The sequence below is a fragment of the Sander lucioperca genome, chromosome 21, assembly GCF_008315115.2.
Source record: "Sander lucioperca isolate FBNREF2018 chromosome 21, SLUC_FBN_1.2, whole genome shotgun sequence".
In the NCBI taxonomy this organism is placed as follows: Eukaryota; Metazoa; Chordata; class Actinopteri; order Perciformes; family Percidae; genus Sander; species Sander lucioperca.
The window spans coordinates 24,272,492-24,297,534 of NC_050193.1; the positions used below are offsets into that span (position 1 = coordinate 24,272,492).

At 39.5% G+C, this 25,043-nt stretch overlaps 2 protein-coding genes across 4 annotated transcripts; both read right to left on the bottom strand.

Annotated features, from left to right (window-relative positions):
- Window positions 1-7: 7 nt before the first annotated feature.
- LOC116063861 (TBC1 domain family member 10A) lies at window positions 8-11,079 on the bottom strand. 3 transcript variants are annotated; one of them, XM_031318854.2, is made up of 10 exons: window positions 10,585-11,079; window positions 8,569-9,582; window positions 7,701-7,800; window positions 7,486-7,593; window positions 6,404-6,510; window positions 5,784-5,898; window positions 4,643-4,708; window positions 4,374-4,563; window positions 3,983-4,137; window positions 8-3,819 (listed from the first exon to the last, which is right to left on the bottom strand). In XM_031318854.2, exons 2-10 carry the CDS (start codon window positions 9,561-9,563, stop codon window positions 2,890-2,892), a joined length of 2,766 nt encoding a protein of 921 aa, XP_031174714.1. In that variant the 5' UTR covers window positions 9,564-9,582; window positions 10,585-11,079; the 3' UTR covers window positions 8-2,889. The 3 variants fall into 3 exon arrangements, with proteins under 3 accessions (XP_031174714.1, XP_031174715.1, XP_031174717.1); XM_031318855.2 differs by having other exon boundaries at window positions 10,889-11,078; XM_031318857.2 differs by lacking the exon at window positions 10,585-11,079 and adding an exon at window positions 10,254-10,465.
- A 1,621-nt stretch (window positions 11,080-12,700) lies between these two features.
- hsd3b7 (hydroxy-delta-5-steroid dehydrogenase, 3 beta- and steroid delta-isomerase) lies at window positions 12,701-24,228 on the bottom strand. The gene is made up of 6 exons (XM_031318859.2): window positions 23,994-24,228; window positions 20,102-20,257; window positions 17,071-17,179; window positions 15,357-15,456; window positions 14,681-14,843; window positions 12,701-13,695 (listed from the first exon to the last, which is right to left on the bottom strand). Exons 1-6 carry the CDS (start codon window positions 24,151-24,153, stop codon window positions 13,283-13,285), a joined length of 1,101 nt encoding a protein of 366 aa, XP_031174719.1. The 5' UTR covers window positions 24,154-24,228; the 3' UTR covers window positions 12,701-13,282.
- Between the last annotated feature and the right edge of the window lie 815 nt (window positions 24,229-25,043).

Below are 25,043 nucleotides of genomic sequence, written 5' to 3' on the forward strand. Positions count from 1 at the left end.
ACAATGATGTAATATATTATGGTTTATTACTCATCACAAATGTCATTATCATCAATTAAATACATCAGTTGTAGATCTGAAGGAATGAATTCAATTAGCTATGATTTTATTTCACTTTCGCCAGAGTGACAATGTAAACTTAAAAACACAAAAGACATAACGGCAAGGGGAGAAAAAACAGCTGAAACACTTCTTTAAATATTTGCATTAGTGGGTATTCATTCCCAATCAACTGTAATCAAGAATGACAATTTCAGGATCAATGCAGAAATGCACAAAGGACCTGATAGAAATGGATTTCTTGATTTGTTAAGAAGACTGTCTTGATTGCAGTGCCGACTCCACAAGTTAGAGAGATTATTAATTTGATCACGGCATCTCGAGCCCTCTGAAATACAAGAAATAACGAGCTGCGAGGACATATTGCTCATAAAATATTGTACCCCACAGGCATGAAAGTGTGCTCAGAAAAAGACCTACTGAAGCACAAAATTCTTATTTCCCATGGCACCAATCTAAACATCACGATGAGAGGTGAAATCAGTGCTTCTGTCGCCACACGCCATCAACAGTCATGATGGAGGATGGTTTGCATAGATGTGTTCAGGTTATCCTCACTAACACTACACTAATCTGTGCCTATGAATGCACTGGCGTCAAAATAGAGGAGGGAGGGAGTGTGATATTTATGTATTTAAATGACAGCCATGTGAAGACCTGAAATAAGTGAAAAACAACAAATATGCAGGACATGTTGGCTACAATTACACAAAAGTCCCTCTAATCCTTAACTACAAAAACAGTACAGTTAGAGAGCAATGTTTTTTGCTATCAAATGGTTTTATACTAACTACCTGGCACTATTCATCGTATACTGATGGGGTTCAGTGCAGTTTAATGTATGCATAAATATGTTACAGTACAGACACTGAGTGTAAATAGGTTAGGGAGTTAGTCCATAAGTCATCATGAATGTTACAACACAATTTAGTGAGACAGACATACTCAAGATCTTAAATTAAAGAACTATTCAAAGCTCCTAAATCACCTCTTAGTATATATTACAGTACGATTAAGACCTTCAACTCCCAGAAATTCTGTCTGAATCACTCGTCTTACTGTTTATTCTGTCAGAGGCCCCTTTTTTCCACTCAAGTCTATTTAATACTGCACTTCAGTAAACTGGAGACCCATGAACCTATAGTTGACAACAGTGACAGTAAACTTAAATAATAGCAAAGACATGCATCGAGTTTGTTGTGAAAATCAGAGGACTTAGCGTGCACAGAAAAAAATTAAATTAAAATAAACACAAATTATCCCCCCTGCAACTACACTGTGTAGTCAGCCATCGTTCCAGTCAACCAGGTGTCTCTTACTCACATAGAAAAATAGTCAGATCCAAAATAATAATAATAATAATAATAATAATTCATAATATACTATATTTGATTAAATTAACCACTTTGTACATAAATACATCAGAGCCCAAACGTCAAAGATCAGAGGTTAATGCTACATTGGCACACCTGGCACCTCCAGTCAAGTGGCTTCCTATAGGTCCTCGAAGCAGATTTCAAAGTACGAAACCGGCCCGTTGAGACTCCCGTTTTCTACGTCACTAAACTAACGGAGTGATTGAATTCAGTGGTACTTTTTGACAAAATCACAAGTGCAAAAATCATCCTTCATTCTCTTAAGATACTTCAAATCACATTCTAATGGGTTAATGAACCTAAGTTCTTACCCATGCTGAAATTTGGCGAAATAAAACATGCGTAGGATTTTGTCAAAAATCAAAATAATACTAATTTTACAGATGGACATTTGGTCTGCAGGACTTATGCACGGGCACCGCTGGGTATTGTATGTTTTTATGCCACCAGTTTATCGATAATGTTGTGCCTGCTTTTTGCAAAAATCAACCTCAAACACAAGAAATGTAATTGAATTAAAACAATAAAATGCTCCCTGTGTGTCGTTTTGTCAGAGACAAAAAAACACATAAATGAATCACTAAAAAACAGCCACAACTTTATGGTGTCTGGTTGTATTCTTAATTTTCTCCCTCTTTTTTTCGGTGTACATCCCTCCATATCCCCTTCAGATTTATTCCAATGACAGAAGAATTTGGGGAGAACCACTTCGGATTCAATGGTTTGCAGCCAGAGGGAGACTGAAAACAGGGAGGCCACACATAGGACACTAACACATTTCACTACACTACTAAGGCACACACTCACAACATTAAACACGACAATAAATACATCCTCAACAACATTACTAGCATTTCTGTCTTCTGCCTGTGTTTGAGACGACTTTGAAGTTTTCTTTTTTGTCAGAGGCATCCAGATAACCTGTCCACAGATGAGAAATGATGGGGCATGTTGAGTAGAACTGGATCCTATGTACTGTAGGTAGACTTTATTTACATCATCTATGGCACCATAACTATTTCTGCAAACTTTCAGTTCAACAATCCCTTCAATGTCAATGAAGTCTATGTTTCTCTAACCACTGCCATCCATCTGTTTAAAAAAAAAAAAAAATGACAACAAGAAAAGAAAAAATAACTAAAAGAGATAACGACTGTAATTTGTAATCCAGTCATTTATCCAGTTGAAAAAGGATTTTTTCCCATTTTACTAAAACTCTGTGAAAGTGAAAGCATTAACCCCCCCCCCCAGGTGCTATTAAAATCATGATCCAGTTTTCTCCACCATAGTCCTGGGACTACATTAAGTCTTTGAAATGATGCGTTTTACAGGAAGACATCCCATTTTTATTTTTTTTTGATTAATACTATCTGTTTCTGGGGATCTTTTGTTCCCCTGACCTCTTTTTTGTTCAGCGTCCCTTTTCATTATCCTGGAATGACGGGGTGGAAAACTAGGCCGAATCTCTTGCTGCTGCATCTCCATTTTTGTCCTCAGCTTCTCCTCCCCCTTTGTCCTTTTTCTTCCCCCCTTTCTTCTTTTCTTTTTCTAGCCTCTCTTTCTCCTTTCTGAGCCTCTCTTTTTCAGCCTTTTCCTTTTCTTTCTTTTCCTTCATTTTTTTCTTCTCCTCTTCCTTTTCCTTCTTCTTGCCTTCTTTGTTCTTCTTCTTCTTCTTTACATCTTCCTCGCCAGTTGTGGCATCAGCCGCTGGCACAGCTTCTTTTTTTGAATCTGGAATTAGCAGCAGAGGGGCGTTGTTTGCAGTAGGAGAGGGGATAGTAGAAGTAATTTGCTCAGAGACAATCTTAGGGGAGGGGGATAGAGTGCTAGGCGGTGGTGCTGTGCTTTGTGTTGGGGCCACAGCAGTAGGCTGGCCCTGTGCTGAGTTGTCTTCTGTGGCCTGAGCAGGCCCACGTGATGAGCCAGCTGCACCCCCGACTAAGGTGCTCGGAATGTGGGGTGCCTGTTCCCTCTGACCTGCCCCTGGAGGAATAGGTGGTTTATGGCTGAGGCCTCGTTCTGGGCTTGATGTTACTGCAGGTTGGGACTGATGCATCAGGCCCTCCATTCCTGATGGACCTGAGAAGGAGCCCTTCTTGGTTTGGGAGTGGAAAGGAGCCTTTGACCTGCGGAAGCCAGGGAGTGAGAGGAGGCTGGAAGAGGCCCTGAGAGGTCCTGGTGGAGGGATCTGACTTCCCAGGAAAGAGAAGCTGCCGCCGGAGCTAATGGAGGCGGCTCGGCGTTTGTACTCGAAGATGGCCCTCGTACCGTGGAGGCGGCGGCCTGGCTGGTGTGTCAGCTCCCCTCTGGACTCCTTCCACTTCCTCACCTGAATACGGCACTCCCTCTCTATGAGCCCTTCCGTCACTGGGAGAATGATAATCTGGACGACACATCAGACAAGGACGAGACAGACAGAGGAAGTGATGATTACTAGACTGGGCACTACAGGACAAAGTGACTCATAACTTGTGTCGCTGAGGAAAAACAGAAGCAGGTTTCGTTTATGTACACAGGGTCTTTGAAGCCAAGAGAAAGAGACCCACCTCCTGTACCAATATGTCCTCTCTGATAGTGTCAGGTGAGATGTTCCTTAAACGCTCCATGGTTTCATACATGCCCTGTAGTTCCCGAAGTTTATCCACAGAGCCAAGCATCTGTTTCAGTAGCACCAGGCCCACACGAAACACTATCTTCACCCCTACAACCAGAGACTTAAGTCAGGTTTCTGTCAAACTATGGACCAAAAATATAACTGAATCTGACAAATCCTTAAAACTGCAGAAAACTTTTCTACCCAAGCAAGCATAAAATGTATCCAATTTCTTATTAGATCTTTATAATTCTTCACCAACTAGAAATGTAGAAAAGTAAATGTAGGAAAACAGTTATGAACAGACAAGAGAGCTGGCCGAACCGTGTGGATATAAATGGTACCTTCACAGAAGAACATGTCCCATACACGCAGTACACTGGCCCATGGTAAGGTGCGTGAGAAGATGCACATGAACCACTCAGTCATGTAGAGAATCGGGTCAATCTTGAACTTCTTAAGGTGACGGTACGCCATTGGGCATGTACGCTGTAACAGGGAGAAGAAGATCTCGCCATCCAGCTGGATCGCTTCCTAAAAGACAAAGACTGTGTAAATTTAAAGTAAGAAAATTGACATGAAGGTCTGACAAAGAGTTAGTTAATTTACTCACCAGGCCAGCACTGTAGTAGCCGGGAAGGTACTTCTCGCAAATCTGGACGAGGCACCAAAAAGCTTGCTGTGAACAGAACCAATTTATAACAGTTAAGGTTGGCAATCAACCGCAAATGAGGTTGAAATGTTAAGCTGTGAGTTGAAACATAATTGCATCAATTCCTACTTTTGTTCCCCACTTCTTTTGGGAGCTCTTTCAAAAATGTGAACAATACGCACATTATAAATTGACTAAATCTTCTCACGCTTGCTCGTCATTTATTTGTTGTGTGTAAATGATGGCAAGGCTGTGTTGTGATGAAGAGATATATAGTGGTGTATGGAAAAAATTATATACACAGCTTTCCTGTCCTTCTGTTAAACAGAAAACAGCCCGCAATTTAAACTGCGACAAAGCTTTCAGTAGATAAAGACATGCAGGCATATACATCCATTTACATATGGGACTGAATTAACTCAGGTTTCAAACTGTCAGAATAGTCATCAGGTAGGTCTATGTGGTCACTTTGCTGTAAAAAGATAGAGCAACTGTAACTTGAGTCCTGTCTGTATCACACATGCTTGATATTTGCAGGACACCTTGTCGATTGCTTCAGTCTGGTCAGTGAAGTTTCAGCGGTGTCACCAGTCTGCTACTATTTTTAATTCAGCACTTTGTTTCGCTGACTCCCACGCCCACTCACTTTTTCTTATGAGCAGTGAAGAGGGATAAACATAAACCATGATTAAATAAAAAAACATACCATGACTTCTGATAAAGCATAACCACTCGAAAAACTGCATCGTGTGGTGTGCTACATAGGAATGTTAACTCACTGTCCTATGTTCCCAATGGTCAGGCATCAAGTTCATATTCTTTCATCTAATCATACAGTATGCACTCATACAGTTTGCATTTGACCTATGATGACATCTTGTTTTGGATCAAGTAACACAAAAGGTAAATTGTTAAGTATTTCATATTTTTCTATTTAGTAGTCTAGGTAACATAATTGTAATACAACTCAATATCATCTTATATATTTATGACACTTTGTAAAGTATCAGACTGTTCAGTAATAATTTTAGAACTGACACTGATGAACCCCTTTCCTTTCCCACCTAGTGAGAACCTGTACCCCATTGGTTCAGCCCCTCACCTCAGCAGGCATATGCATGAGCAGCACTGCAGCCACTGGAGCCTGGGCCTGGCAGTAGCCCTCGTCAGGCCGGTAGATAGTGTAAGCCTTCAGGATCCGGTACAGATCCTGTTGCCTGCAGGAAGAAATTAAAAAATTATCTGGTGGCCAAATCCACCAAAATACTTGACCAGTTCATGCACCTCCCTTTGACTCATGAAGGGAAGAATGCAAATAAAACTAACGGTAATTCAGGAATAAAATAATCTTGACACTACATCTCAATCACTTATCTTCTAAAAGAAAATGTATTTTTATATTCTTACATGTATTGTGACTTTATATTCATTATTAATTGTGTCCATTTTTTAATATCCTCTGTTGGTATCATTTTCTGTATGACATTGTCAGTTTTTGAATTTTTATGGGTCTACCATTTTTGACAAATTTTACTCTATTTACTTCTAATTCACACCGTTTTCTTGGTTGTATCCTGTAATCAGTTACTCCAGGATCAAACATTGTCTGCTAATGGTTACATAAAATTTGTGCATTGGAGTCAGAGTGCAGGTTTTTCTTGTCAATCGTGTGTTGTGAGCTCTGATGTAAAACAGAGCAAACTCAGGTTGTTGTTTTTTTACCCGTGGCCACCACGAGCAGCAAACATCTCGTGGAAGGGGAACTGTCTGTGGAGATCCTTCTCTATAATGTCCAGCCATTTAGCTTCCCCCTGCTCTCTCTCCAGCTCCTGCAGTAAAAAAAACATTAGATACAAGTTCTAGAAAAATTCTCGTTAACTCATGGAGAAAGTTTCTAATCAGCCATCAAAGTGGATTAGGCTTCAAAGCCCTTAATGAAACCAGATTTGAGAGTCTTCCTCAGACAACACAAAGAATATCAAGCATACTGCTAGGACCCAGCCGAGGCCAGACCTCCCTCCAGCGTGGACACAGAGGCAGGGCAGGCAGGATTACTGGTCCTGATAAGAGGCTTACAGCATGCTAGGTCTGCGCCTGTGCACCTTTCGCACCCTTCAAGCTAATATGGCCACAACTAATAGACAGCCACAACTTCCCATTACAATGAGCCACACTTTGAGCCAGTGAATCAAAATACTGTAGCTTATTCACTGTCCTCAAATTAGTCTCAACCCAGCTACGACCAACTTTATCTTTAACTTAATCTTTTTTATCTTAAATACTAGGGGGCCTGAATCCATGTAAAATGAACTGTACCTTGGGCTGGGCCATATGGAGAAAATAAGATATCACGATATTCCTGACCAAATACCTCGATGATGATATTGCGACGATATTATAGGCTTGACGATTGGTGCTTTAACTAAATACCTTCACAATTAGATTTCAGATAAATAATCATCAGTACCGTGGATATACGTAGTAAAAGGCAAATAATTAAACAGCAAGAACAGTCTGAAGAACAGTTCAGAAAACTATATCACTAACTGTAATGCAGCCTTTATGACCAGGAAAGACAAAACTGAAGCCATATTACGATATCCAAAATCTAAGATGATATATTGTCTCATATCACAATATCGATACAATATCGATATATTGCCCGGCCCTAACTGTACCTACATATTTGTTGATGACAACATCTTAGAACTCGTGTTTTTTGTCATACCCCTCACCCTGTGTGTTACATTTTAAAATGTTATTTTAAAAAAAAAGTTAAAAAGACAACATAGTCACATTAATACCTCAAATTTTCCAGGGTTGGCATCTAGGAGCTCTTGGCTGTTGGACAGTAGCTGCCAGGCTTTGGCTCTGAGAGAAGATGGAATCCCCTTCCTGCAGCGCAACTTCACCTTTAATGCACAAAAAGACACACATAATGCTTATGGCATTAGGTAGAGTAAAACTAATCCAAGTATATCTAAAACACATCCAAACACATCTAAAAAGCTATGTATACCTTCTGGAAGCGATGTTTGATCCACTTATCCCAGTTGTGGAACATATCAAGCCATTTTACCTCCCTCTGTCGGGCGACATCAACTCGAACATCCTTTTCACTGTAATAGAGAGTAATACATGATGCCATTTTTTACTTTGAACTGGGAAGTACTCTTTTTACACTCTTAAATATTGCACTCTGATACGTTTAGACATCTGTAACTCTATGGCACAAATTAATTACCTCACTTTCTCTATTACGATAATTTGCACAACATTATGCTGAATGGCTCATATACAGAACAGCCTTAACATTGACCAGAATGCACTGCCACTACTGATGGATACTAAATCAATACAATTTTAATTATTCAACAGTGGAAGAGCAATTAGCTTGTCAGAAAAGTAGAAGCAAATCTGACAGAAAAGAGAGGAAGAGAGCAGATAGGCGTGAGAGGTGATACCACAGAGACACACAGTCAGTACATATTGAGTCACAAAAACGCTCTCAGCATTATCTGAGTCAGACCAAGGGGAGATAAAGAACGGACAGATATGTTTAGAGCCGCAGACAAGAAGAGAAAGACAGGAAATAGAGGGTGAGACCGACAAGAGGGGAAGATCTCTTTGGGGCATATGGATGACAGAGTGAATAAGATGTTCAGGGAAGGCAAAGGGACAGATTAAAAGGAAGATAGTCAGGATTTAGATTTATCTGTAAACCAATTATGTGGCCATAATTTAGGCTTTCAAACAGCTATATTGAATATGCTTCTTTACTTTTAGAAGATCTCAGACATATCTGTTAGATATAATAAAAACACAGTGATCAATATTTTGCACAGTGGACGGGAGTGTGATTAATTAGTTTATGTCCTAATACTTACGCGCTTTCACTGTACTGACTCCCACCTAGGAAGCCATATTTATCAGTGCGTCTGACAGCCATGCCATTGATTTCAGAGTCGGAGCCCACAGAGCTGCCATCCTCTCCCAGCCCAGATAGAGACTCCAAAGTCCCCGACATTAGGCTGGCTGACTCTAAGTAGCTGAGGGTGTCAGGAGCCGGCCGGGGCCTGGGCAGTGGAAGTTCTGGCTCGTGGATCAGTGGGACAGTAGGGCTGGGGTGTTCGGCTCTGGTAGGGGTGCTGGGCAGTTCTGCTTTCCACGCTTCACTTGGAGTGTCGGGCTTTGGGGAGAGAGGAGGAGGCTGTCTTTGAGGGGTTTGTGCTTGTTGCAGGGGCTGAGGTTTCTCCTCTTCAGCTGTTGCTGATGCCGCTGTATTGGTGAATGCTGGAGAAGCAGGCGTGGGGTTTGAAGCTGCAGTAATTTGGGGTTGGCCCGCTGTAAATTGACCATCTTCCATGACAGGATTTGGATTGTGGGTGACATGCACATTGGGGTAAAGATTAGGACCAGGATTGAGATCAGGAGAGGGGGATGCCTGTTGCACTTCGCTTTGAGCCGATGGCTCACTTGACAGGGGTGTGGTCTCTGTTTCAGTAGTTAAGAGCTCTGCAGCTGGTGGGTCACTGGTCATTTCCTGCTTAATAACATGAGCTCCAGTCTCTGCATCTTTCCCTCCTGATTCCTCTCTCTGTGGAGCATCCTCGTGTACCAATAATGTGAAGGGGGTCTCAGCAGTGAGTTTGGGAGGACTCAAGGGTGGGTGGGGAGTTAAGGGTGACTGTGCGGCAGGAGTATTTTCAGTCAAAGCTTTGTCATTGTAGAGGTAAGACTTAGGTGTGGGCATCTCCCTGGCAGACTCTGGAGCAGGGATGTTGGTAGCAGTGTGCACTGATGAGGATGGAGGGATGGATGGAGCTGCATGATGCTCACCCAGTGCAGGGGGAGATGGGGATAGGGTGGAGATTTCAGCCATGGTTCCACTCTGATCTCTCCTTTACAAAAAGAGATAACATGATGGAGGTGAATTTTCCTTTGCCAAATAGCAGCTATCAGTTCAGTCTTAACTGTTGTAATAAATTACACCTGCAGCTTGGATCATAAAAATCTGTTATAGTGGAGATGCAAATCTACTCAGCAACAAGTCATGAGCCTGGCAACTTAAATGGTCAATGCATGATGCAAAAGATGACTAAAGTGTCTATGAAAATCAGACTTGTAGCCATTTTCTTATTTTGTGCATTCCTCTTCTTAAAACAGAAAATAATGGATTGGAGAAGCAGCCAAAGAAGTTAACTATATTTTGAAATCATGGAAATTCTTGGGAGACAGTGTGCAAAGATACACAATCCATTTTTAATTGCAACTTTAAAATGTGATATTTTGGTATATTGTTTCTGTGAATAATAATGTTACAGCAATCGATGTCTAAAGCTACATTTCCTCTTTTGCTACATCGACGCCTATATCATACAGTAAAATTACTCAACGGTGGACTATATCAGCAACTTTATTTCAAAAAAGAACATGAAATCTCTTAGCAGTCATCACACCAAAAATATCAAAAAACGTACAACTATAATATCCCGCATTAACACAATTTTACTTTATCAGCGGGCTAGCCAGGATGGCAGAAACATTTTACTGTTGATAGAGCTGCATTAACCTGGCATTTGGTTATCAACAAAGCGCCCACGACAACCTTAGTGATCCAGTAATTTGCTTATGAAGCAGATCATGTCTGTAGTTGTTCAAGACAGCTATCGTTTCTATGCTAGCAGCTAATAACACCAGCAACTTTGTTGTCATATCCTCTCTTGAGGCCTCTCTTGAAGCGACTCAACTTCCCGATTCAGCAGACAGGAGCAATGGTTCACTAGCTAATAGCCAATAGTCAACACCCTCCCTCTCTCCCTCCCTGCCAGGCCGAACAGCGTCCACGGCCTTGTCCACCCGCTGCCCAGTCAATACAACTTCAGCTCTGCTGCTCAACTCACCCACGACCGGCGTGTCACTGTGATCCGTCCGCCTGGATAGCCAGGGGGTTCCTATCCGTACGCACCCCCCGCCACAGCTCCGGTTCCGCAACCTCCTTCGTGAAATGTAAATACGAAAAAGCGAAACCGGGGTAGGAACCGCTATATGGGGTGAGGACCTGGAAGAGCAAACGTCCTGCAATTGGCGAGCTAGCTGGCTAAGTTAGCAGCTAAATTAGCTTATTTTAGCCTGTGTAACTATTAGCATTAGCGCCGATAGTGTTCTGTTTCTGTAGCCTAGCTTATAGCTGAAGGTTTCGGTTACCTCGGTTAGACATTCGGACTTGCTGCGAAATTCTCGCCAAATTCAAGCAACCGTCTAAATAACAGTTCACAGTCTGAAAGAAAAATGACTTTCTTTGTTTAATTTATCCAAGCACAGCCACAGAGGTAACGTTACATCCAACACCAGCAGGCTGCATTTCCTACTGACAGCTACGTGCGTGTTCTCGTCAATGTCGTCGCATGCACGCACCCGCACAGGAGCCTCCCTTCCACAGCAGAAATATGCATTATACACAGTGGTAGAAAGTAACTAAGTACATTCACTCAAGTATTCTTCTTAAGTACACTTTTGGGGTACATGCACTTTATTTGAGTATTTATATTTAATGCTACTTTATAATTCTGCTCCATTACATTTCAGAGGGAATTATTGTATTTTTTTACTTCATTACATTTAGGCCTATCTGATACATTTAGTTAGGCCTACTAGTTACTTAGCAAATTCAGATTAAATGAAAAAATAATAATAAAAATAACAAGTGAATTATGATGTATTGTTATAGTCTAGATTACACAACCCGGCTGTAGGCCTATGTACTTTTTGTTAAGATAAGATCCACCTTTACCAGCTACAACATTTAAGTGATGTACACATAAATGCATGACTAATTTGGTACTTTAAAAACACTTTCTATAGTTTTGTACTTTAGCTTAAGTACAATCTTAAATGCATGACTTTTTACCTAACAGTATTTCTACAGTGGTAATGCTACTTTTACTTAAGTAAAATATCTTAGTATTTCTTACACCACTGATTATACATGTATTTCTTGATATTTATATTTCCTCATAATGGATTTAATTTGACCACAATCACACACATTCGTTACATTGTCTCTAGTAATCAAATATGTTTATTTGTAAAGCACCCTCAACGTACTTTATAAGTAATTAACCAAGGAGTTACTTAAACACCAGAAAAATACATTCCCCAAGTTTAAACAATGAGGGTAAATAAATACAATCTAATAATAAAAACGTCACGCCGTCACTTCGGTGTTTCACTTTGCTGAAATGTTTTCGTTAAACCAGTAGATGGCGCAATTCCGTTTATTTACAAGCAACCCTCAATATTCAGGTTTGTGGTAATGCATCAAAACACGCACTCACACACTTTTCGTTAGATTCACACCGAGGCATGCTTAGCGGTAGGCTATTAGTCATACCCAACATATTCACCAATATTATGCTGTAGGCCTATATTTGCAGAAAAAGCAATGATAATTTAAATACTACATAGTCCTATCACTTCAAATCGCTTTGTTTCGTTTGGGGGAGACCATCAGAGGTTCTATGTGGGGATTATGAGTCATGTCTCTGCTTTCCTTCCTCCTTTGTTGTGATCATTGCCATGGTAAAAGCCACAGGAATGGGGGACACCCAGGCATGCTGGAACAATGTCATATTCTACAAGGGAACTCCCATATACTTTGTCTTACTCACACAAATACATACTATCCAACTGGTTGTCATAGAGTCTGATGACAAGTTTCCACAAGAGTATAGAGTAAAGACTGGTGAGTCTTTTGCACTGTGCACAAACAAAGTTCATCGTCTCCATGGAAATCCAGAGGTGGAGAACATCCAGTTACCGTTGGAGAGATGGTAAGGTAAACATATGCACATTGAAACAAAACCAATGATTTAAGATTATGAGTCAGGTCTCCAAGCTGTATACATTATGACGTGTACTGCCCATCGTAATAAAATACATAAATGAGATCAGTTATGGAAACAAGAAAATGCAGACTCCCTGTGAATCAAGTGCAAAAGCAAAACAAGCAAAGCCATGTAGAATATATTAAATAATCTTTATTGAAACTTACCAAAAATTAACAAAACTAAACATGATAAATTTAATTTACAATGTCATAAAACATTCTTTAAATTATGAAACATAAAACGTTGCTATTAATATATATTACTGAAACAAAGGTCTAAAGTCCATATACAAATGAACTAAATGCTTGTAAATTGGGTTTACATTTATCATAATTTACATAATTATAAAAAACGATGTTAGACAATCTCTAAATTGAAATGTGTATGTCCAAAAACGGCAGATTAGTGGTTGCACAAACTAAACACAAATGAACTGGTCAATGGAATTCAATAATTACATTACATTATATATATATATATATCATACATCATATATAATAATACTATTAACGTATGTACTTCATCTGAACAAATGCTTTCATTGTGTGCAAACGCTAGACTTACACAAATATAACAATGATATAAAATGTTTTCATTCTGTAAATACTCTTTGCTTTTATTGTTACATAATAGCTGGTTACGCCACACATATGTGGAGTCTGTCATGTATACGTAGGTGCTTCTGATGCGTGTTGCAGTAGTTGAGGTAACATTAGGCGTCTTTCGGGCTATCCAGATGGAATGTGTCAACCCATTTCTGCGTGCGGGCTTGACATTCATCCCAGTTGTACAGAGGGCGGTACTGGAAGTGGCGCAGGGCTTTGTCTGTACTGACAGTGAAGGAGGTACAAGCCACGGCCAAGGTGTAACGGTTCAGCAACGGCGTGTAGTTGAACAAGGGGCTCATTATCCAGCGAAGCAGGTCATTAAACATGGCCAGGAACCAGATCACCAGTGAGGGCATGCGGACCCTTCGGAAGTTAAATTTGCTAAAGAACTGCATGTTGAAATCCTCGTAGTTCTTGTAGGGAGAGTCATCGTAGCAGAAGTAAGCTTCACCTCCAACTGTCTGTGGGCGCTCTCTCAAGGCTCGTGCAGCAAGTACATGCATCCAGGCCACATTGCCTAGAAACAGAAACAAGTGGGTGAAAACCAAAATGAATGATGGAAGTACTCAAAACATTTGCCATAGTAGAAATAGTTAAACAGTAAATGTACTCGAGTGCCAAAAGAAAAAAATAGTCATTATGAAGATAATTCCTCATTCTCAGCACTGTTGTTTTTTTTTTATAAACAATTTCCTGGCCCTCTTTGGAACTTGTGTTTTTAGTTCTTAACAATAACATTTGGTAATAGAAGCTGAATTTATGGCTTATACAAAATACAGTATGAGGCTGAGAGACAAAATAAAAATATAACTACTTTTAAGTAAGACAAAAAGTAGTCTGTCTGAAGAATGATTCCTGTCAGGGCCAAATTATTGATGAATAAACATGTATCTGGAATATGTATGTTATCATTTTAGAGAAAATACATGTTTACCCAACAACACTAATGTTTTATGCCATTTACCAAAGTTTAATATGAAATTATTCACATCTATTATCATCACATCTGGAAGGAGATGTATTTAAGGATGTGTTCATAGTGCTGTATAGATTTATGTTGTGCTGATACTATTCACATGGTATTGTTCTCACAACCAATACATATGGATTGGAGTATCCCTATTGTTCATGTTTATCATGTTGTACCATCTGTTGATGTTACAGTACTTGTGCTTTTAGCTCATTGACTGGCAGCTTAAGAGAGCATCAGAGGTTTTGTTTATTGTTTGGACTGACAGTACTGTAAAAACTACACCCAGGATACTTTCTGTAAAATGCAGAGGAAGTGGTTTTGCACAACAAACGTACTTCTGCTTTTAATCCTGGTGTGAACATATATCAATATAGGGTTTTATTTGGTTCTCCTTAGCAGTTTGGTTTACATGCCTTTGCATTCAGAGTTAAAAATAGCACAGAGGTTGCTTAGTATTCTCTGGCTACATCTGTTGACTTTGACGTGTCTTTAAAGTTGTGATTATGACTTACAAAAACAGTTATTTTACCTGCATAGACCCGTCCATGTTCAGAGTCCTCTGGGACACCGCCGATGAGCAAGCCCCCCCTTTGTATGCCCATCTTGTAGAAATCCTTAATTAGTTGGTGCCCCTCGCCATAGATACCCGTTGGCCTCAGAGAACATGTGTACAAACACTTTCCACCCTTCACCTGGACAGGAGACAAAACCAAAAAGATTTGGTGTTAGGAAGTCAGACAGGAGGCTACGAAAATAAAAACGTAATCGCAAAGTGGTCAAAGGGTAGATTTTTGTGGATTTGGATTGTAAACAGCACCACTGCAAAGCCACAAGGGGATGCTCTAGAATTTTGTGGCAAAGTTGCACAAGAATTTCCCTCATAATGTTTTTTTTCCAGTCTCAAGCAAAGATACTACAGTATACAATCTGATCTTTAGCATTATAGTCAGTAATATTCAGTAATAAACATGAATACACACATCTGGATGCCAATAAATATCTTTTCGATTCTACATCTACAGCTTTTATGAATTCCATTGCATCTTTATGGTTTTATGATTCTTATTTTAACACTGTTTTTATTTTATTTTTTCTAAGTGTGTCTGTAAAGTGTACTGTTAAAGGTACTTTCAATAAATCTGCCTCAATGAAAACACCTGAAACCAATTCAATCTGTGAAATGAATGTTGTTAAGAATAAATTACCTTGGTGCCATTAGCATCAAGCAATATTTTCTCTGCCTTTGCCTTGCTTCTAGGATAGGCCATAGTGTGTTTCACTTGGTAAGGTGTGTCTTCATTGCCCCTGTAGAGAAAGAGTTAAACAGTCAGAGGAGGACTCAGAAGAAAGTGAGCAGCAGGTAGTGTTTTTGTCATGTCTGAGAGGAATGTGTTTAAATAAGGCCAAACAGACAGAGTGAAAACTTAAAACAGAGCGAAGGAGAGATAGGAAGGAAAAAAGTGGCTGGTCGTTCCAACGAGCAGACCATGGTTCATTCTTTCACTCTGACTTAATCTTTTGAATGAGAGAATGCCAAATGTTGTTCCAACATACAGCATATAGTAACACACATTGTGATGTGTGTGCTAAATATCTTTCCCCCATCTAAGCAAGTAGTAGTTCATAAGAAAATAGTGAAAACCCTATCTTGAAATGTTACGATTCATGGATTTGCACAAACAATCAATTGTTCTTTGGCCATGGCTCGTTTCCAACAAGTATAATTTGAATCTGTTAGCTGAGTTTTTAAAAAGGTGGAGTCTCGCGGTACTGGTTGTGGAAATTCAGCTGTCCGTTTTGTGGGTGCGCTGAAAAAACATTCAGTGTTTATACACAGCCCTGGCTCTCTTATTGGGAAACAAAAAAGTGGCTAGGACCAAGCCACACAACACTGTTCTGTTTGCGCTCGTGCACAGGACAGGGGAAAGGTTGTGGTTGTACAAAGTACAGATGCTCCGATACTGCCTAAAACCCTGGTATCGGTATCGGGAAGTACTGGAGTTTATGCACCAATCCGATACCACGTAATAAAGCCTATAAGAAAATCTACGTTAAAGTAGTTTATGTTCTTTTTCTGTTATAACTGACTGTCAAACTGCATAATAAAAGAAAGTTCTGTGGCATTCATGTTTCACAAAGAGTTTAACCTGAGCCAGACCGACAAAGATAGAAATCATATCACAGCCATACAGGGATAGTAGTATACAGTTGTTAAAACATAATAAAATATATGACACACTGGTATCGGATCGGTACACGGTATCGGCCAATACGCAGGTTCAGGTATCAGAATCGGTATCGGGAAGCAAAAAATGGTATCGGGCCATCTCTAGTACAAAGTATAAAGAGAAAGGCAGTTGGGGCAAGAGGGACGGTAAATCGGGCACATGCTAACATTCTGAAGGAGCACTGGTGGAGGGGGTGTATTTGTTTGGGTGTTGTGTTCAAATAGCAACAATCTTTCTCCAGAATCACTGACTCCACCTTTAAGATATATTACCAACTAGCAAACAGACAAGAAGCAAACAGAGAGACTAATAAGAGCAAAACATTGCTAAAGTAGTAACATTTGTAGGAAATGGACAGACTCATGTAAAACACTGTTAGAGTGAGACAGACCAGAATACAAAAGCTGGTTTCTCCATCCCACACATAGGCCTTCCTGTAAATAGTCTGAGTGTTTTCCATGATGGTGCATTCAAGAAATAAATAGAGAAAGAATAGAAAAGATAGTGATCACAGAAACGTTACTGAAAGAGCCAAAGCATTTCTAAAAGTGAGTGTCTAAACTGCAACATGTGTGCTCGGTGAGAAAAACACTTGACTTGGACTTGTACACTGGGTTACATGGTCAGCAGAATAAAATTTAACAGAGTTCAAAAACAAGTAAATAAAGTATTATATTTCTTTTAGCTTCACCTGATAAAGTGGTCTCCATTGACGTTGGGGCCAATCACTTCCATGCTGCTGGTGTAGACCAGGCGCTGGATGCCACACTCCACACAGGCATTGATCACATTCTCCGTTCCTGAGAAGAGAAAAAACATTGTCATTTAAGAGAGAGGATACTGGGTTTGGCTAGATCAGACTGAATTGTATTGGGTAACATAAGTTTGTCAATCCTCAAAGCCACAAGACTGACTCTGACACAGTTGGATTTCTTCAGTGCATCTGTAGACAGTCAAATTTAAAGGTTTCAAATCACTCTGTAACATGATGAGGATGAAAGTCTTGGAATTATAACTGCACAGGAAATTAATTGAAAAAAAAGGCATGAGAGCCACATGTGTTCTATTTAGATGATTCCTGTCAGCTAAATAGAAAACAGTGGAAAAAAATCTGCCCATTGCAAAGTGAAAGAAATAAGAGCTCTCATTATTGTATCTATTACTTTTTAAGGGCTTTCCAGTATTAGACTTCTAGTAGCTTAAAGTTTAACTTGAGTCATAGAGGGAGTAGAGGAGTACAGGGCCACAGTCCACAGGCTGCACAGTAACATCTGGTCCAGTTTGGAAGAGGATCAAAACAAGTGGGTTGACTGCTAAACAAACAAGATTAAAGACTCTACAGACATGCTCTTTGAGCTTAATGCTAGCATCGGAATGCTAACATGCTCACAATTACAATGCTAACATGCTGATGTTTAGTGTTAGTTTAGTGTGTTAGCATGCTAACATTTTGTAATTAGGCTACCACTCAATAAAAAAAAAAAATACGTTCCACCTATCCAAAAACAATCATCTGCTAAGTACAATTAAATAAATAAAATCAAGGTACAGCTGGTCAAAAAGGTACAGTACGTTCAGAAGCTAGATATGAAAACATTGAATACAAGGAGTGGAATGTCATCCCTGAAGATTTGAGATCTCACACTGGTTTACAAAGGGGGGGGTGTAAAATCTCTGGTATGTACACAAGCTGAAGACCAGAAACCACAGAGCCTAAATTCTAACTGGAAACCAAAGTGTAGGTACTGTACTCTTATACTGAGTTAACTGTCCTGCACCTGCAATCCTTACTAATTCCAGGAGGAAAAGTGAATTTATGTCTGAAACTGAAAAATAGGGTGTTCACATGAAACCCTTTTGAAACCCAACACGTGAAATAATAATACATTCTTGTAATATTTCTCTGCTGAAGGAACCTAGACTGAAGCACCCATCACAAATCGCTTCTCCGGTCCTCGGCTTTACACACATGAACAAACTTCTCTTCTGTAGTGGTTTGAAAATATTAGTACAACATGAAATCTTATTTAGCTGAGAAAGTTCTGGCACTTCAAAACATTAACAACTTCCAGACAGATATGAGTAAATTATTCATTCAATTCAAGCATTTCTAAGAGATTGTTGTACTCCTCATTTGGGAAAGAATATTTAAAAAGCCTACAGCTGACTAACAAGATGACAAAGATATGTTTTGTCTATTTACTGAAAGACTATTCCAGACCAGACATTGACCAGAGCCTGACCACAACCCATCAACATAAAGCCTATTAATCACTTGCTCCATTCATGTGAACAGTATCCTCAGTCTGGATCTAGATTAGTTTATTTTAAAATTTACATCAATTAAATACCCATTTTTATTTTGATATGACCTGCTGCTATCAACAAAATAATACATAATACATTTGTGAGCTGACAATAGAGTAAATGTTGAAATAAAAACAATGAAGGGTGTTCCCTATACTCACATAAAGCTCATGTCCGCAGAGTTCATACAAGTAAGCTACAGTATTTCCTGGACTAACATTTTAAATGATAAGTCTGACGATATTTTGTATTTTTCTTATTGTCAACAAATCCCCTAAAAATACCAAAACGGACAATAAATTGATCTTACTAACAAGTACTGTCTATTCAATCGATTTACGTCTTTAGTAGGAACCAATGCCTCCTGGTTCCTCTTGGGGCTGAGAGCCACAGGCAATCTGGGGATCTTAGAAAGTATGGAGAGAAGGACTGGCGCATTGTTGGTTTTGTTTTTTTCATGGGATATGTTCACAATAAGAAAATATAGAGAGATAATATTGTCAGCCATATCCTTCAAATACATTAAGATGAATAATAGCCTAAACTAAACATTAACAGCCAAGCCAACATTATCTATTGTCTTGTGGCACCAAAGTGGTAAAAATGTTGGTGAATAAGGCCTATTGTGTCTCTCTCTCTCTCTCTCTCTCACACACACACACACACACACACACACACACACACACACACACACACACACACACACACACACACACACACACACACACACACACACACACACACACACACACACACACACACACACACACACACACACACACACACACACAGGTTTCAACAGGACTTAACCCACAATAAGTCTTCAGTTGGCTGTATTTAGTCATAGTTACAGCTACAGTGAACGAAAGCACTATTATTACCATGTCTCCAAAAAAAAAAGAAGGAAGTTGTGTGGTCCATTAGGAAACTCTTGGCTCACATTCAAAATAAGGCAAATATTGCTATTTTGTGCTAAAAGTTGCCTATGGATTATATATACTTTATTTTCTTTTTTTGCCTCTTGCTTTTTGGGGTTTTCATGACAGTTGAAGTCTTGTCAGGCTGAAAAAAGCCCTTCAAACAGCATGTGACACTTAACTCACTGAACACTGAAACCCAAACTAATAGGGTTACGCAGTTCCAATAAGAGCAGGGCGACCAACCATGCTTTGCCAAAGAAGGAGAAATTGGCAACATGACTGGCTAACAATGGCTATTTTTGTCTCAACATTCAGCATAACTTAATTATTGCCAACATTTTTGAAACCATGGGTAATGTCACGTCCTTGAAAATCATCCAAAACAGGAGAATGTGTGGGTTTCCTGTGTTTTCTGGTTTTTCACAGTAAAACATTCTTTAAAACTGAAAAACCCATTGATGTTTCCTCCCCATCCCTTTTTTCTTGAAGTCTCACCTGTGACGTTGACAGACACAATGAGGGTCTCTGGGATTTTGTGCCAAACGTCCACCAAGCTGGCTGTGTGGATAACGACATCGGCCCCCCGGGAGGCCTCCAAAACACTGCTGTAGTCAGTGATGTCCCCCTGAATGACCACCACCTTTGTCCGCTCTGAGTGAGAAACAGGAAGACATAAGTGAAAACTGCGTTACACTGTCTGTATCTGATCCTGGATCAGGAATGTTTTTCTTAAGAACTCTACAAAGGCTAGGAAGAATTGACGTACTGTGTTTGTTTACCAATTACAAAACTCTTGTTCCTTTTTTGACAACATGATATGACAGCTATGTTGTTTAAAGATATGATTTGTGTTACATTTGCATCCTCTTTCCACAAGAACTCTTTTGTCATTGTAAACGTAATTTTTATTTCAACTGAGAAACATAGAATTAAAAAAACAAGAGCATGTAAAGTCTCTCTTATCTTAACATATGTGTTCTTGGTTGACCCAGTTAAATAAAGACATGACACATTCAGGTACTTTGAGACAAAAAGCAGACCTGCTCAGTGATTTAAAACATTGCAACAACAGACATACACTCACCTAAAGGATTATTAGGAACACCATACTAATACCGTGTTTGACCCTATCCTATCAATATGGGCCAACATTTCTAAAGAATGCTTCCAGCACCTTGCTGAATCAATGACACAAAGAATTAAGGCAGTTCTGAAGGCGAAAGGGATCCCCCACACCATTAATCCACCACCAGCCTGCCCAGTGGTAACAAGGCATGACGGATCCATGTTCTCATTCTGTTTAAACGCCAAATTCTGACTCTACCATCTGAATGACTCATCAGACCAGGCAACATTTTTCCAGTCTTCAACTGTCCAATTTTGGTGCGCTCGTGCAACTTGTAGCCTCATTTTCCTATTTTTAGTGGAGATGAGTGGTACCTGGTGGGGTCTTCTGCTGGTGTAGCCCATCCGCCTCAAGGTTGTTCGTGTTGTGGCTTCACAAATGCTTTACTGCATACCTCGGTTGTAACGAGTGGTTATTTGAGTCAAAGTTGATCTTCTATCAGCTTGAATCAGTCGGCCCATTCTCCTCTGACCATTTTCGCCAACAGGACTGCAGCATACTGGATGTTTTTCCTTTTTTTTAGACCATTCTTTGTAAACCCTAGAAATGGTTGTGCGTGAAAATCCCAGTAACTGAGCAGATTGTGAAATACTCAGACCAGCCCGTCTAGCACCAACAACCATGCCACGCTCAAAGTTGCTTAGATCACCTTTCTTTCCCATTCTGACATTCAGTTTGGAGTTCAGGAGATTGTCTAGACCTGGACCACACCCCTAAATGCATTGAAGCAGCTGTGATTGGTTGATTAGATAATTTCATTAACGTGAAATTTAACAGGTGTTCTTAATAATCCTTTAGGTGAGTGTAGCTCCCTTTGGTTTTTGGTTTGGTTTGGTTTATTTATGGATATAGAAAGACAAAAAGGATCCAAGGGATAACATGTAAAAGCGATGAAACAATATTCATTCATGCAGCAATGATTATTCTCACTATCAGTTATGAAAGCCCTTGACTTCCAGCTAATCGTTGCGTCCTTGAAATGCTGATACAGCAGATAAGGAGAAAAGACAGAGTCCTGTAGCTGACATAGAACGGGGTCAGACTTTTGAACATCGAGTCAGAGATCCCGTTGCAATTCAGACACTCCTTCTGGAGTTTTTCTTCCAATCTGTTATTCTACTAATTACACAGAGGCGTTTAATTACAGACGTTCCTACATATTTAAATCAATATCAACCCAACACACAATTAAATATCTCCTTTTCTGTGAGGCCTGGATGTTACGGACACTGAGTTCTCTTATTACTGTTATCTGATCTTACAGTTGCAAAAACAGCAGGCCTCAGTCCTTTCTGACAATAAATAATGAAAGCTGAACAAAGCCTTTTTCAATTCAATTCAATTCAATTCAATTTTATTTATAGTATCAAATCATAACAAGAGATATCTCGAGACACTTTACAGATAGAGTAGGTCTAGACCAAACTCTGTACTTTACGAAGCCCCAACTATTACAGTGGTTGCCTCAAGAGCAAGCATTAGCAGTAGCTATTGCGACAGTGGCAAGGAAAAACTCCCTTTTTTTGTTAGGAAGAAACCTCGGACAGACCCAGACTCTTGGTAGGCGGTGTCTGACGGCACCAGTTGGGGGAGTGGTGAATGGTGGCAATAATAGTCATAATAAAGATAGTGAAGCAGTGATCACAATGGTAGTCATAGTAGTTCATGTCATAGTAGGGCACAGCAGGGCGTTACGGGGTGTAGTGTGGCACAGCAGCCTGGGTGGACGCGGTTGGACGCGGCAGGACGCAGTCGGACAGGACGCAGTCGGACACTGCGGGGAAACGCAGAGCGCAGCAGGGTGTAGTAAGTCCATAGCGTCACACAGTTTTTTTTCACAGTGGAAAAGGGGCATCATTTGAGGTTGAGTGACTATGAGTATAAACGCTGGTGGCAGTTAGCCAGTCTATCTCTCTCCCCTGTATTCCGGTTTGGTTTTGTTACATTTAGTTTATCATTACAATAATTTCCCTTTTAGTTATGTAAAATAAACTTCTTAAATGTCCAGCCTTGAGCCTGGTTGTGACATGTTATCTATAAAATGTCACCAGGAAAAAAAAAACACTGCTGTTGTTTTGTCTTCAGAAAGTAGAGGCCACATCATGTCACAACTCCTGGTTCCATGGAAAACATGTAGCCCAAAGGTGGTGACATCAACTGTAAACAGTTATAAGTTGTGACGTGAGAGAGAAGTGTCGAAAGATACAATGACAGGTTATAACATCTTTATCCTGCCACAGGAAATGGATTCACTGCACAGCTGTCATCTCTGTCATCACAGAGTGACCATACAGCATGTGAGGGAAAGAAAGGATGTTAATGTTTTCCCCATGTGGAGACACATAATTCAGCTGTATACCCCATCACTTCCTCTCATGCTACTAACACCTAATCTTCTATTATTATGTATATGTTGCACATATCATTTACAACACTGGTGTCTCATTCAAACAGTTGACAAGTGTTTGTTACCAAATAAATTGCCTTAATCAGTTATATTTTTTTTTCGGATAATAGTCAACTAAATTACCAGATCCATGTGGTAACTCCATAATATAGTCCTACACTGATATAACGTTAATACACACTAAAAATAATGGCCAATGTTAACCCAATTTGGGTTAATCTAGCACCACCCAGTACCCCATGAGCCAAATAAAAAAACACTGGGTAATCAACCACACTAAAAAGTGTTATTTTGGCCCAGTTTAGTGTAATTTATATTATTTCAATTGGGTTATTTAGCCACACCAGATTGTGTTTATTTTGACCGAATAATGATGTCATATATACTAAAATGCCTATTTACATTTCTGTTGGGTCATACACTAAAACCGAAAACGGTAGGCTTTGTTTTTAGTGTTATCTAAACAAAACAAGCTTTTTACCGTAAAACTTAGTCTACATGACATTAGAACCGCAAAGGACAACATGTGACATGTAAGTTTAAAACATTACAGTTCACTCTACACATAATATCTGCACTCTGAACAATTCTTCCAAATTTGGATTATTTCCAAAACAGCTGAAAAAACCCCACGAACAAACAAGTCCTTTGGAACCACTGATGGTTTTTTTTTTTAAAAGATGACAGTTAAGAATGTTCAGTGACAATCGTCAAGCCGAAGTGCATTACGATTGTGAACCACAAAGCCTGAAATTAAATGGAAGCAAGAGCTTTTAAAGAATCATTACCGATAAAAGATAAAACTTTCAATTAGCAGATTTTTTTAAATGCAGTTGGGTATTTAAACGTTTTACCTGTGCCGAGTCCATGTAAACTTGAGTCTATGTGTTTGTCAAAAACCCGGACCTCCACCAGTTTGTCCTCCTTCTCCAGCAAAACCCTCAGCAAATGCTTGCCGAGAAAGCCGCATCCTCCGGTGAGTAAATAAACGAGACCCCGCTGGTTATCCGACATGCTGTGAGAGTGTGATGTAGTGACAGCTATCAATGACGGTGTCCGTCCTTCTGTCTATGTGTCCGTCACTTCTCTCTCTGAGCACCAGCGAGCATTAAGCTTTGCATGGCACAGCGCTATTTAAGAAGAGGAGTGCGTTTTTTTTTTTTTTTTTTTTTTTTTTTGTAAACCTTTATTGATAGGCCACGTGCAGGATTACACAGCACTGGAAAGTAGGCTACATGTACTCAAGTACTGTACTTAAATTCAATTTTGAGGCACTTGTACTTTACTTGAATATTTCCATGTTCTGCTATTTTATACTTCTACTCCACTACATATGTAGGCTACTTTTTACTCCACTACATTACTTTTAAAGCTTTAGTTAACTTTCCAGATTCAGATTATTAATACCTACAAAATATAAACAACAAATACATTATGACGTCGACTTTATTAATCCCTTGGTGAAATCTTTACCAGCTGCAACATTAAAGCAATGCGTCAATAATTAAATTGGATAACATACATTATTTTGAAAAGGGCCATTTTGCATGAGTACATTGACTTTTGTAATTTAAGTATATTTTGATGCTTATACATCTTTACTTTTAAGAAAGAATTTGAATGCAGGACTTTTGCTTGTGAGTATTTTTACAAAGCCACTAAAATCCCCCTAATTTGCCTCTTTTTTATCTTATGAGAACAATATGTTAAACCAAATACTATAATGTTGTTATAATGGGTTATTATGCATAATTGTCAATGATTGCCCACTGATTTTCACTTTGTACATTCAAAATACTTTCTTCATTTGACTGACATTAACCTTGGGTTTTGAAAGAATAAATATATCCACTGGTTGGACTAATTTACTGAGGTTAATCAGTAACATCCTGATCTAATACATA